The sequence below is a fragment of the Penicillium hispanicum genome (assembly GCF_028827665.1).
Source record: "Penicillium hispanicum strain IBT 35686 chromosome Unknown utg000004l_segment0_segment0, whole genome shotgun sequence".
In the NCBI taxonomy this organism is placed as follows: Eukaryota; Fungi; Ascomycota; class Eurotiomycetes; order Eurotiales; family Aspergillaceae; genus Penicillium; species Penicillium hispanicum.
In genome coordinates, this window is record NW_026623196.1 from 590,195 (window position 1) to 603,916 (window position 13,722).

Below are 13,722 nucleotides of genomic sequence, written 5' to 3' on the forward strand. Positions count from 1 at the left end.
ATGCCAGCGCACCCTGATGCTGACCTTTACCCCGAAGCCACCGGGCCCGCAAAGGCGTTGGTGGACAAACACCAAACGGATCAGCCGCTGAAGTTGTTTGCGGCGTGGTTCTGCCCGTATGTATTTCCCCCCCCCCCCCCCCCCTGCCATGCACTCGGTCTACACCTGAGTTCTGACTTATCGCAGATTTGGTATGCCACTAGCTACTCTTACTCAATTATACGCAGCAAGGCTCATCCTATCTAGTTCAGCGCGTCTGGCTCGCCCTCGAGGAGAAGCAAGTCCCATATGAGTACATCGAGGTCAACCCGTACAACAAGCCCGCCTCACTGCTCTCGCTCAACCCTCGCGGTCTAGTCCCGACCCTTTCTTGTCCGACTGAACAGCATGCGAAGCCGCTCTACGAGTCCACGGTGATTCTAGAGTACCTCGAGGAAGCTTACCCAGAGCATCGCCCGTTCCTCCCACGGGATCCATACGAGCGCGCCCGGGCGCGTATCTGGATTGACTATGTGACTTCGCGGATTATTCCGTCTTTCCATCGATTTCTACAGCACCAGCCCGCAGACGGTGCGGGAAATGCCGAAGCAGATGCGGGGCTGGACAAAGCTCGCCAGGAATTCTTGAGCCATCTTAAAGCCTGGACGAAGGAGATGCATAGCGAAGGACCGTTCTTCCTTGGTTCGGAGCTAGGACTGTTGGACCTTGTGCTGGCCCCTTGGGCAGTACGACTGTGGGTGTTCGATGAGTTTAAGCACGGCGGGTTGGGCATCCCTGCTGAAGGAGCTGGCGGCTCTGATGAGGCCGTTTGGGCTCGATGGAGGAAGTGGTTGGCTGCGGTGGAGAAAAGACAGAGTGTGAGGGAGACGCTAAGTGAACGGGAACATTATCTGCCTATCTACAAGCGGTACGCAGACAATGTTGCGCAGAGCGAGCTGGCCAAGGCTACTCGGAAGGGACAAGGTGTTCCTTGAAGAATATTTACCAATGGCTTTTCATTCTTGCTTCCTCTCTCTTTCACTTTGTCGCCGCTATCACATTCAATTCGATCAGTTGCACCATTCTTAGATTCCTCTTCTGGGCAACCCGTACACTTCGGATCAACAAGCTCCCGGTATGTCACGTGAGTATCCAAGATCAAATCGGTCTCAATCCCACGACCTCCAACTCACAGGGTCAACCCTCGATGTGTCTTGGGTCACTCTCGCTCTATCCTTGGCTGCAAATATGACACCAGAATCAAGGGATGAGCGGACCCATACCGGCTCAGACTCTGAAATGAGCGCGCCGGAGCCCCCAGCCATCCACCCGTCATTCATCCAGGTGGCCAAACCCTATATCTTCGAGCAGACGATCCAGGACTGTATTCATGCGATGGGGGTGAACCCCATGCGTGAGGAGTCATTACGTCTGCAGGGAGTCTCATGGATTGACAATGTGCGGAAAGTCCTCCACCTGTATGAACCCGATCTGACCCACCCCAGAGAAGAAATTCCTCCAGAAAATGCAAATACTGACTCAAATTTCCAGTCCCGTTCGGACCTTTAATACCGCAGTGATGTATTATCACCGGTTTCGATTAGTCCATCCAGACAATGAATACAATTTCATGGTTTGTAGTCTCTGTTCCAATCTCGAGACCTTTGTCTGATATCTGTGCAGGATGCTGCGGCTGCGGCTCTGTTCACAGCATGCAAAATCGAAGACACGCTGAAAAAGTCACGGGAGATTGTCTGTGCAGCATACAACCTCAAACTCTCACCATCCGAACATCTGGCCCCGGATGATCCTGTAGGTCATGGCTTTTGAAGAAAAAAACCTCAAGGCTGGTACACTGACCACTCCGTTCAGGTATTTGAGACCAATGCTCGAGGAATTATTGGCCTTGAAAGGCTCATGCTCGAGTCGTCTGGTTTTGATTTTCGCACTCGTCACCCCCAAAAGGCTCTGTCTAAGCTAGCTCAGCATTACAAGCTACCCAAGGGCTCTGAAGTTTCCGAGCTGGCCTACCGCATTGTTCAAGACCTTTATCGAACCTTTGCCCCTGTGAAGCAAACCACACCAACCATGGCATTCGGCTGTCTCGAGCTTGCTGGCCGGCTTTTGGATCAGCGAATTGTTGCTCTGGAGTCTGGAGAGGACTACGCGCAGTGGAACACAAGCCGCGAAGAAGTGATGGGTGAGTCTCCTATATCCGGCTTTCCAGTACTCATTCAAAGCTGATATCCCCTTCCAGAAACCCTATTTGACCTTCTAGAACTCTATACCCACCAACGCTCTTCAACGACCGTCGGATCCCGCTTCCCAGCAGACCGATTTCTAACCGCCCGCATTCCACTCAATCAAGAAGCAGATGCAAAGCGCTATCCACGATACACCTACTGGCAGAAACGTTCTAGAGAATCCACCAAGCCACTGAACGGCGCTAGTGGCAAGCACACAGATACTCCACACCGACTGGACCATCCCTTAACACCTATTGCTGCCAATGGCGATCGTCAAGGGACTGAACGAGGTCGCGATGCAGCCGTGCGGTTCATGCTTGACCCTGCACAGGCGGAGAGTGAAAAGAGACAAGTTGAAGAGTACTTCAAAGTGGAGACGGAGGAATACGAAGTTGAGAATTAACTTGGTCATTCGCGTCTCCGGTTCTACGAGCCTTGCTACCGGGACAAGGACGCATTCGGGGTGCATCAGCGAGCAAAATACGGGAGGTGCTTAAGACTTGGAATGATGTGACTGGCTATTTCCCTTGTGGACTTTTTATGATACCCTAATTTCTATTATCCATAAAATCGGACATTATATTTCTGACATTTCTGTTTCCACTTGTTTAATTCATCAGGCTTTTCTACGTGCAGCACTCTTAATGAGTACGAGTGCGTAGCTGTATGTGGCTCAACCTGAGTAACTAGCTCCACGTAGTCGATTGGCGTCGTTCACATCAAGGCTCAATGGTTAGTCACAATCTCATGGACGCGGATTACTGACCCTATGCAGATGAAAGTACATCAAGATAATTGCTCAATTGATAGCGTAGACTCATCTCGTCGGTAGAGCAATTTTAATCCCACACATCTATCCGACAGGTACCTACTAGCTGAGCTTGAACGTGGGCGAGGTGTGATGAGGAACTAACCTTACACACTTGTAGTGAGCATGACATGATGTCTCGCAATACTAAGCCAACCCGTGATCTACAATCATAGGTATAGATACCGATCAGATTACACATCGTTTCCATAGACGCATTGAGGTCCTCATAGGACCATCAAAGAGTACCACATTGACTAATCCCGGCATCCAGAAAATCAGCTTCAACAGTTGAATTGATAGCTATGTACATGTCCACTGCCATTCGTATTTTAGTGGAGGGAGAAATCTGCGCAGGTAGACAGAGCCATTTCCCAGGTCAAAAGTGGACTCCCCCTGCACCACTATCCGCCGAAGACACCTTCCGTTGCTCTCCGCGTTGCAATGTATACCGGCGCCTCTGAGACCCCCCATTCCCCTAGCAGGTGAAACATAATCATTGAGGCTAGGGCCTAGTCTTCATAAACCCTAGAAGGACCAGTCGGTAGAATGGACATAGAAAGACAAGACCGAGCCAAGAAAAGTTTGGACATAAAACAGCCACGAATTGAAAAGAAAAAAAAATCGTCCCCCGTGCCTCGACCTCGAAGTTGGTTAGGTTGGCTCCAGTTCATTCAGGATTATTTGGACTCGTCTTGGTTCATAGAGAATGGATTCGGTGCCGTGTTGAAAGGCCGAGGGAGACGTGTAAATATCATAGTCATAGAGGGCCGAGATCGAAGAACATCTGCATGTCATACAGGGCAGCAAGTGCAAATTAAGCCCCGGTTAGAAGCGAGAAGATGGTAGATGGACACGACAGTGTCCATCTGGAGGGGTTCGTGAGGCGGGAAGCACGGGGTTAAAGGGCGTCCTCGAGATGAATAATGAGAAAGAGGGGAGGGGAGTAAATGGAAGTCATAATTTTTGTTCCGAGGGGGGTCTGGACGAGTCAGACTCATCGGCGCTTGAGTTCAGTGGTAAGGCAGTCCAGAATCTATGACAGTCAGTAACATGGAAATAAATGAATAGACATAAACACTTACCGATTCCGAAACTTCACCTTGGTTGTACAGGTACTTGCCAAGACCGCGGACAACCTCGAGCTGCTCGCCAACAGTCAGGCCGTTAATGGCAGTCTCAATAATGTCACCGACGTTGGCCTTGTATACTGCAATGAAGCTGTGGTAGTACATGAAAGCGAAGAAGCCCATGATGAACTGGCAGTCCATGCGGTCGGTGATACCACCGTGGCCAGGGATGGACTCGCCAAAGTCCTTGATTTTGAAGGTACGCTTCAGACCAGAGGCGAAGAATCCGCCAAATGGAGCAATGAGAGAGGCAAAACTGGCAAAAGAGAGAATATGGAACTGCATGGGCTCGACATAGAAGGTCTTGTCGAGGCCAAGCCACTCGAGCGAGTACGGCTGCGGGACGAATGCGGGGTTGAGTTCACACTCCAGGCCAGTCAAGACGTTTGAGCCTAGGTCGTTGACGGGACAGATGAAGTACTTGTACCGGATCAACATGTTAGTCATGAAGTAGCCGAAAATGACGGTGCAGATCCAGGCACCAATGAAGCCCTCAACCGTCTTCTTGGGAGACAATTGGATCAGCTGAGTACGACCAAAAGTGATACCACAGACGTAGGCAAAAATGTCATTTGTGATCACCAGCGACGCGGGTAGAAAGAACCAGATCATGCCCTCGAAGATGTTATTCATCACAAAGTGGGCTTGGACCACGATTAAGTAGAGGGCCATATGCGTCCAGGCAAACTGCGTAAATTGGAAGCGGTAGTGTCCCTTCTGCAGCGAACCAACGAAGAATACGAATCCTAGAAACGGTATTAGCACATAAACAATCCTCAGGTGCCGTTCCGAGGTACACTCACCCATGACGTAAAGGGTGAAGCTAATGAAACGGTGATGCGTTGCCAGAGGCAAGAGAACTTTATCCACCAGCAGAACGTGCTTGAAGTAGTAGATAACACTCTCTCCGTATAGAAAATACATGGTCGACGCGAGAAAGTACCAGTTAAGGGATTTGGTGAAACGGAGGTTCTTCTCCTTGCTGGGGACGTTGGCGATAGCGATAACTTCCTTGAACGAGACGATCTGGATGGCGGTCACCAGACCGATAATGTAGATATGCCCAGAGAACATGGCAATAAAAAACCCAGCAATCATCACGAAAGTCCATATTGTTCGAGTAATGAACGTTTGTTTCTTTTTCTCGTATTCGGATTGGGCGGGTTTCTAGGGGAGCCCCCATAAGGGACGTGTCAACTAGGGCGGCAATGAGGCGAGCAGAATGCGACTCACCTCTTCAGGTATTGCGGTCGGCTTAGAGACGTTGCTATTTTTGCTGGGGCTGGAGGGTTCCGAGGGTGCATCGCTGACGTCGGACGACACGCTCAGCCGCCGCTCACCGTTGGACCGGTGCTGGAACCTAACATTGCGGCGAGTCTTGGACATGGTGGGCAAGGGCCAGCAGATGAAGAGAGAGAAGAGGGGAGAAGGGGGGAAAGAGGAAGCGAGAGCAGATCTGCTGAAGAAAGTGGAGTTTCGGCGGTTCATGAGCTCATGTGAATTGGCACCGAAAGCGGTCAGGTCAGCTCGTGGACGCGGCTTTGGCGGAGCCACCACTGCCAAGGTTGCTGTTGATGCGCTGCGCCTCACGAGTTGCAATTTCGCCTGCGGCTCTCCTCTTCCGCCTGCGAATTCGGACTCGTCTGAATCTCATTACTTCTCCCAAAGAATGAACTCGACGCCGTGACAAATCTGCAAGCCCTTCTCACCACTTCCTCGTCTGGGGTTTCCATTTGAACCATTCCTCCTCCGACTCTATTCATGGCGGGGGCATGGAAAACAACGACGATGATTGCTTCTCCGATGACTTCGACTTCGACTCTCTGCCTCCGGGCACGCTCTATGAGTTGGAGCAGAATGCCTACCAGGCCACCCAACCTCCAACAACACAGCACTACAATGCGCAGCTAGATCCGCACGCCCACGTCGACTTCCATGCTCAAGCCGCTACATCCCTCCACCAAAGCGAGAGCTTAAAGGCTTCGGGTCGATTACACAGTAGACTCACAAACGAATATGACACCTTAGAAGTGGGCGAACTGGAAGCGGAGGTGCACGACAACGTGAATGGTCAATCCGCGCTTCCGCAAGACAATCATGTCATGGTCGCAGAGAACGAATGGCCGGCCGATGACGAAATAGGCGACGCAATGGACGTGGACAGTCATGCTCAAGGGAACGGCTATGAGTTGAATGCCCGTCTTGACCAGGTAAATATCGACCCCCGTCAAAATTTCCTCGGGACTGAATCACTGATGTCTTCGCGAAGCTGGAACAAGAAAGGGAACAAATGCGTCGGGAACTAGCTGAGGCTAGGATGCAAGTCGAAACCAAAGCCGGGGAGATCGCAATTATTCGGTCGAAGCAAACTAGAACGATTCATGAATATGATCGGCAATTAGCAGCTCTGCGAAAAACCATGGCCGACGAGGCGACTAAGCACAAGGAAGAGGTCCAGGCTGCGATGTCAGAGGGAAAGATGCTGGCCACGGAGAACATCTTTCTCCAACATGATCTGGCCGAGGAGGCTCATCAGCTACGCAATTTCAAATCGAAACAGCGGACCGAGGAGAAACAGCCACCTGTGACTCCCAGGAAGTCACGAGTCCTTCCTTTTCGCGATGGATTCGACGATGATGAAATCGCAGTAGTTTCCCCCAGCAAATCAGCGAGTCGGTCAAAGCGAAATACCCCGACGGTGCCTGGGAAGCGGAAACGACAGGCGAGTCAGGACAGCTCTGCCCGGCTGCGATTGAGTCCTGCGGGGGAGCTGATGATGGTCGATTCTCCCACCGACGTGCCAGGCCCTGCCTCTGAGCCGGATCATCAACCACCGGTAGTCAGTGACCGCGACCCGAAGTTTATGAAACAACTGTTGAATCACCGCATGGTTCCTGGCCAAGAGACGGATATCGAAGCTTTGTCTAAAGCTTTCTTCCCTTCGGACCCGCACCGACCTATATCGAGCTTTATCCTAGATGAATTGGTCAAGCAAGATCTAGGCAGCTACACGGTGGAATACATGTATACCATTGGGCCGCTTTGGCAGCGTGCACTAACAGAGCGCTACTATGAGCCTGTCCCCCGGTTTATGGCTCTGGCTCGTTTTGTCTTGATGATGGATGATATAGCTCTGCCCGAACTGATCGCGCCTTTGGTTGGCGTGTTGCAGAGCTCTGTGGAAGTCAACGCCGTCCCTCGCTTTAATTACTCGCCGACGCGACGAGAAAAGTCACGCAAGAATTGCAATACACCACAGAGTGAGCTCGAACATCGAGTTGACTCGACTGACGCGCTTTGCCTGCTGTATCATATCGCATGTGAGATACTGCATGACAAAAAGGCGCTTGAGAGCTTCTGGCTACACATTCGACATACTTTTATCCTTGTGATGCTGCACGGCTCGCAAACACTCAGAGATATTGTTCTCATCCTGCAACTGCTCTCAACCAGCATCCGACCAGATTCTTTCGGTCCCATCATGCCTTCTGGACAAGACCAGACCGATCTACAGGAATGGATTATCAATCGCCTCACCTTTATGCTGAGCGAGCCGGCAACTCCAGACGAAGGAATCGAGCCGTATACGTCTCACGACATTTGTGCAATGAGGCTAGAAGTTCTGATCTTGTTAGAGTCCCTGGCGTTTAACCCGCTTTCCCCATCCCAGGACCATGGAAGTGCTGCTCTTGCCGCTCATCCTAATGCGCTAGCGCGCTTGTTCAGGTCAATGCATGACGAACTGGATGCACTGTACTCCAGTCCGCCCGAGCAGGATCTCCGCGCTGCCTTGGTCAACGGGCTGATGCGATTGATCTTTGGAGTAATGCGCCGCCACGGTCCCTCCATCAACATGCAGGAGAAGCTGACCTGTGTCCCGGGTTGTAAACATAAACACTTGGTAGTGCTGACACGACTGGCTTTCTGCGACGGTTGTGTCTTGGAAGCTGGCATCGAGGATGAGACGGTCGACATGGCGCACGAGCTGCTGGAAGAGTGGACTAACCCTCAGGAAGCAGAGTTGCTGGCGGAAGCATTTCCTAGTTCCAGGCGAGATTGATCTGGATATTGTACGATTTGAAGACTTGCATATTTGACATAGCGTTAGGCAGTTGGTGATGTACATCTGTTTCATGATTTCTACAATACGGAAATACCATCTAATGGCAAGGTACTGCATCAGACTTGCATCAAGTCAAATAATTTGCGTGTATTTTGTAGTGTCAGTCCCCAGCGTGCGCTGGTAAGTATGCACTACTGCGGGGATTGTCTCGAAAGCAGAGTCCTTGACCTACGTGGCGAAAAGAGTACATATATCGAACGGGAGACTGGCTGGCAAAGGCACGCTGAGATAAACAACGGTAGAACCCAGACTACATATATAGGGGAGAGCTGGTCTGACCAAGACCAATTAAATATTTTATCGAGACAGATCTGCCAATGATGTGACTCCGAAAGAGACCTTTGCCACAATATTCGAAAGACACTCCCGAGTCACTACGGGTGGCGATCATTTGCATGTACAGCTTGGGGATGAACAAGTATCAAAAGAGCGCAGGGTCTTATACAACCACCCCTGTATCTATCCTTGTTTACGAAACAAGGAGGGGCCGAAGGAAGGAATCTCTTCTCCAAGGGCGAGTAAGAGACTCGCAACTTGATGAAAAGAAAGAGTATCCACTGAGTGGAAAGTGCCAAAGAATACGCCTGTCAATGACCCGAAGGCCGTTGAACAAACTGTTCCGCCGCGCTGTGCAATGCAGGGACCAATCTGTGGTGGACCGCCTTCATGATCGCAGCCACCCAAACAAGGTAAGTATGAAGAAGAAAAGAAAAAGAGAGGGAAGGGCGGACGCCAGGCGACATTTATATAGCTGGGCGGTCAGCGCTAGTGCTAAGCGAGAGTCTCACCGACCAATCATAATGAAGTAGATATTAAGGCCTGACTCCTCAGGCATCAAGGAGCACTTCCATGTCACGTGACATGCGGAAGTTTTGGGAGCATCAGCATCCACCGTACAAGTGCCCGACGAAGATCTATCTACCCATTGTCCCAGCGTCGAACTCACGGAGTCGCCATTATGAGGAACAGGGCCAGCAACACCTTGTCCAAAGGGGTTCGTTCAATTGCCCGCTCTGCCATCATCCCAGCCCAATAGACACTAACTGTTCTCCGTCTTAGAAAATCCGTCAATCATGGAGCAAGTACAATTTGTATAACCTCCAGCGATTCCGCACCCCGGCAACCTCGAACCGCACATTCTTCCAGCAGAAATGGACTGCGAAGGCCATTTCTCGCGCGTACCACGGTGAGCAGGTCCGCGAGGGCCAGTGGAAGCGCATGTTCTCCCGCCGCATCCGCAGTGTCATCCCCATGAATACAGCCGACCTTGCCGCCGATGATGGATCAAAAATTTCCGCGGGTCGAGGCTCTGGACTGACGAAGACTGATCGCGCGTCGGGGCCGTCTCGTCTTACTCCCTACACGCAGATGGCGTTCGCTCCCCTGGAGCGTCGGTTGGATGTTGCCATCTTTCGCGCTTTGTTTGCCAGCAGCGCACGTCAGGCGCGGCAGTTCGTCATCCATGGCGCGGTAACAGTCAATGGACAGAAGGTGTGAACCAGATTATATGGCCGATTCGAGGTTGAGCTAACCCGTGATGTGTCACTAGATGAGACACCCCAGCTACCTGCTCAACCCTGGTGACCTATTCCAGGTGGATCCAGATCGAGTTATGTTCGCTACCGGCGCACCCAAGACCAAGTTCGAGCGACGTGAAACCCGCCAGCTGAAGCAGAAGCAAGATAATGATGAAGATGCGGAAGGCGAGGCCGAGGCCGAGACCAAGGAACCTGCCGAAGAGAAGCCCGCTGTGCAGGAGAACACCAAGGATACTCTCAAAGCCTTAATGGCACAGGCCAAAACAATCATGTCAACAGACAAGGATGTTCTCCCCGCCAAGCGCAAGCAGGAACTGCGCGGATTCCAGAAGGCCGTGCGTCGCGTCCTGTCTCGCTCTGAGACCAGCAACGTTCTCACAGACAGCTTGGAGGCTCAGTTTTCGGAGCTCACTCTACTGTTGAAGGCTAAAAAGGCCGAGAAGCCCAAGGAGTCCAAGAAGGAAGCCAAGGAGAAGCCTTCCAAAGAGCAAACCGCTGTCGTATCGGAGGCGTCTGAGAGCGAGGCTGGTGACAAGCTCTCGGAGGCATTCCAGCAGGCCGCTGAGGGTGGCGAGATCGACACGTCTGAGTTGACCGATGATGAATTCGAAGTCCTCAAGCGGGCTCTGACTCAAATGCGCGACAACCCCATTGATCACTCCAAGCCTTACGCCACGCCCTGGCGGCCACGCGATTACATGTCTGTTTTTGCATTCATCCCGCGCTACCTCGAGGTGAACCAGAACATCTGTGCGGCTGTCTATCTGCGTCATCCTGTGGCCCGGCCCGGTTCAGCTGAGGTGCCGACTCCTTTCGGTGAGTCGGTCAGCACCCCAGCATACGGCTGGTACCTGAAGAGACGGTGGTAAAGAGATGCCCTTCATATCCTCTTTTTCTCACTGTCACTTCTTCTTATCTCTACTATTCTTCTATCCCTTCCCCTACTCCCCTATCCTCCACAAGCGTACTACGAGCCCCTTGTTGGATTCTCATCTCTTACCTGCATATCTCCCTGGTGCCCATAGATTCTCCACATGTTTTGTTTGTTGGGAAAAAGGACCCCTTTATCGGGGTCATGTTGACCATGGTGTTGGTGCCTTATTTCTGTTTCTTTTGCCAGGGCCGCCCCTCCTCTGTATCACCATAGCCATGATTGTAAAATGGATATATCAATGCCACTAAATCCAATGTCAATGTATATTTTACCTATTTCATCCATATCAGCGCCCGACAGTTTTTCATCTTTGTCGTAAAATATTTCCAATACTGACATCGATTTCGCTGTCGACTATTTCAATTCGCCTTCACGCTCCAACCGAGACTGAGGACGGTCGTCGTTGATGAAATGCAGAATAGCCGGGCTCGGGCGAAGTATGAGAGTCTGGCGAGCCATGATATTATCAAGGCTTTGAAGGAACAGCGGTCTATGCAGGAATTCTATGGATTTACCTGTTGATTATGACATTCGATATATGTCACTTGTATATATGTAGAAAACCACGAACAATACCCGAGTGTACGGGGTGAGTCCCATCGCACATGGCGGAAACGGCGTGCAATTCCGGTGAAAATTACCGCCCACCCAAAATTGCAGACGCGCCGAGAGATTTGCACTTCCCCGCGATCGACACAGAGCCGTGAACAGCTTCCCCGGCCTCTCGCGACGTTGTACGACGTACAATTTCCATATTCCCCTTGGTTAGGAGGTCCTTCTGCGCCTGCTAGCTCGCCCGCTCAATCATCGCAACTCCCCAGCTACGCCCCTGCGCAGGCAGTCTCGCCCTCGCCTCCTTACCAGTCCGTACCCTTGTACCCTTGCACGGCGCGACCACCTCGTCAATGGTGCGCTCGCAACGGCAAGTGTACGCCCACTCGCCATACCGGTCGCCTTCATCATACCAGGGTAATCTTTCTGCAATATCCGGCCTGCGTCAGGGCTTGAGCTCGGCATTGCAGTCTGTTCCGGTGGTAGTAAGAAACGCACCGGCAGTGGATAGCCACTCCTCCGACGGCAGTACGGTGAACTCGGTTGAGGGAGAAGCTGGCAATCACTCGCACAGCGTAAACGGCATCGTCGCCGAGAGGGATCTGTATTACGTGCCGATGCCCGTGGGCGCGACTCGGACCGGCAGAGAAGGCGGGCATAGCGCATTACACTCCGGCCCGTCCGACGTGCGCCGAACAAAGCGTGTGCATGAGCTTGACGCCGAGAATGACGGTGACATGCCGCGGAAGCATGGTAAGCGACTCACGACCAAGGAGGAGGTATCGCTCTTCGAGATCTGTAACCGCCATGCGGACAGTTTCGGGAAACGCAGCGATATCTGTAACTGGTGGAAGACTATTGCCGCGGAGTTTACTCATGCGCATGGCCGGCCTTACTCGTGGCACTCGGTACGACGCAAGGTGGAGATTGTCACAAAGCAGCGAGTCAAGTTCCTCGAAGACCAACGGCAGCGGCAACGGGAGATGTCTGGTGCTAACCTGGTGGAGGATCTGATGAATCCGCAGTGGTGCGCTGTGCTCGACACTTGGATACCGACTTGGCAGCGATGGGAAGAAGCTGAGGCGCGACGGATTGCCAAGCGCGACGAAATGATTCGCAGGCGCTCACATACCAAGCCAGGAGATCAGTGGAAGCCTCCAGACCAAACGCTGGGACGCCCTAGCATCCCATCACCGACCAGTCCGGATAGGCTCGGGGTCGACGCTGGTCATTCATTCCCCGATGATGGGACGAACTCTATGAACGAGACCATTCCAATGACAGCCCCTGGCCCAGCACCAAATACAACCGCCTTACATACACATCCATTCGAGTCCCCGTCCATTCCCGCTCCTTCCTCTGTCAAGCTGCCTCCCGGATTTGAGACCATGTTCTCCAATCCCCAGCCTACCAGACAGCCTACACCACCCGCCCCCTCCGAATTGACAACTCAAATAGCACCAGACCACGATCTCTCCACAAATAACCGCATGGTCGGTGCGGTTCTAGAAACACTCGGCAAACTCAACAAACATCTCGACGCCGCCTCAGGCAACGGAAGCCCCGACGTGCGGTCCTCGCCAATGATTTCCGCACTGGTGCAAGCTGCCTCCGAGTCAACAGCGCAGAACCGCTCTCCTCAGGAACCACCTTACCATGCCAATCTGCACCCTTCGCTATCTATAGATCTCGATCGAATCAAAGAGGAACTGCGACAAGAGATGCAAGCCGAGCTACGTCGGGAATTAGACCGTGACCGTGCTGCATTGGAAGAGAAATTGGATTCTGTGCAGAGAACCCAAGAGATGATCCTCGAGATGCTTAGGCAGGAGCCTGTTTGATGGCTGACTGTTATTTATCTACATGCAATAATATGGTGATGTGAAGAAGGGGGGGGGGGGGGTTGTCAGATAGTACCTAGGTACGTGATTTCTGCTTGGATATGATACCCAACATGTGCAAGGCGTTTGTGGTTATGATCATAATTGGAATATTTTCACATGCCAAGGCTCCCAATGCATTTTGCCATATTTGATATTAAAAAGGGAAGCTACTATCAATTTCACCGGAATATATTTCCAGCGTAGAACTGCGAGTATGGGTTGGTCTCAAAGTCGAATGGTAACCTCAAGGGGCGGAGCTCTTGTTGGGCCCTAATTCCTATATCAGGCCCTATTGTTATACTAGGAAATACGCCATGGAGAGAGACTCCAAGGGAGCACATAGTTCTCTAAATTTCCTTTACAAGGGCGAAGGCAAGCACATAATTGAGACGTGGATATATTGCGATAGCCATAGATTGGCGTGGTCAATGTAAAATTGAGATGTATGACTGAAAAGCCCTAAAATATCCTGTCATGCACTTGTCAACATTGAGAACATACGACGCCGAGAAAAAGATTTGAACCAGGA

At 51.8% G+C, this 13,722-nt stretch overlaps 6 protein-coding genes across 6 annotated transcripts; 5 read left to right on the forward strand and 1 right to left on the reverse strand.

Moving 5' to 3' along the window:
- On the forward strand, positions 1-974 carry N7459_003968 (uncharacterized protein; the record flags this gene model as incomplete). The annotated part of the gene is made up of 2 exons (XM_056943152.1): positions 1-120; positions 204-974. 2 exons carry the CDS (start codon positions 1-3, stop codon positions 972-974), a joined length of 891 nt encoding a protein of 296 aa, XP_056800035.1.
- A 922-nt stretch (positions 975-1,896) lies between these two features.
- On the forward strand, positions 1,897-2,628 carry N7459_003969 (putative cyclin; the record flags this gene model as incomplete). The annotated part of the gene is made up of 2 exons (XM_056943153.1): positions 1,897-2,179; positions 2,237-2,628. 2 exons carry the CDS (start codon positions 1,897-1,899, stop codon positions 2,626-2,628), a joined length of 675 nt encoding a protein of 224 aa, XP_056800036.1.
- Positions 2,629-4,030: 1,402 nt separating this feature from the next.
- Positions 4,031-5,549, reverse strand: cds1 (phosphatidate cytidylyltransferase; the record flags this gene model as incomplete). The annotated part of the gene is made up of 4 exons (XM_056943154.1): positions 4,031-4,069; positions 4,119-4,909; positions 4,967-5,330; positions 5,397-5,549. The coding sequence occupies 4 exons, from the start codon at positions 5,547-5,549 to the stop codon at positions 4,031-4,033; spliced, it is 1,347 nt and encodes a 448-aa protein (XP_056800037.1).
- A 386-nt stretch (positions 5,550-5,935) lies between these two features.
- N7459_003971 (uncharacterized protein) lies at positions 5,936-8,223 on the forward strand (the record flags this gene model as incomplete). The annotated part of the gene is made up of 2 exons (XM_056943155.1): positions 5,936-6,373; positions 6,433-8,223. The coding sequence occupies 2 exons, from the start codon at positions 5,936-5,938 to the stop codon at positions 8,221-8,223; spliced, it is 2,229 nt and encodes a 742-aa protein (XP_056800038.1).
- Positions 8,224-9,244: 1,021 nt separating this feature from the next.
- Positions 9,245-10,693, forward strand: N7459_003972 (mitochondrial 37S ribosomal protein uS4m; the record flags this gene model as incomplete). Its single annotated transcript, XM_056943156.1, has 3 exons — positions 9,245-9,280; positions 9,346-9,777; positions 9,836-10,693. The coding sequence occupies 3 exons, from the start codon at positions 9,245-9,247 to the stop codon at positions 10,691-10,693; spliced, it is 1,326 nt and encodes a 441-aa protein (XP_056800039.1).
- Positions 10,694-11,663: 970 nt separating this feature from the next.
- N7459_003973 (uncharacterized protein) lies at positions 11,664-13,151 on the forward strand (the record flags this gene model as incomplete). Its single annotated transcript, XM_056943157.1, has 1 exon — positions 11,664-13,151. The coding sequence occupies one exon, from the start codon at positions 11,664-11,666 to the stop codon at positions 13,149-13,151; it is 1,488 nt and encodes a 495-aa protein (XP_056800040.1).
- Positions 13,152-13,722: the final 571 nt, after the last annotated feature.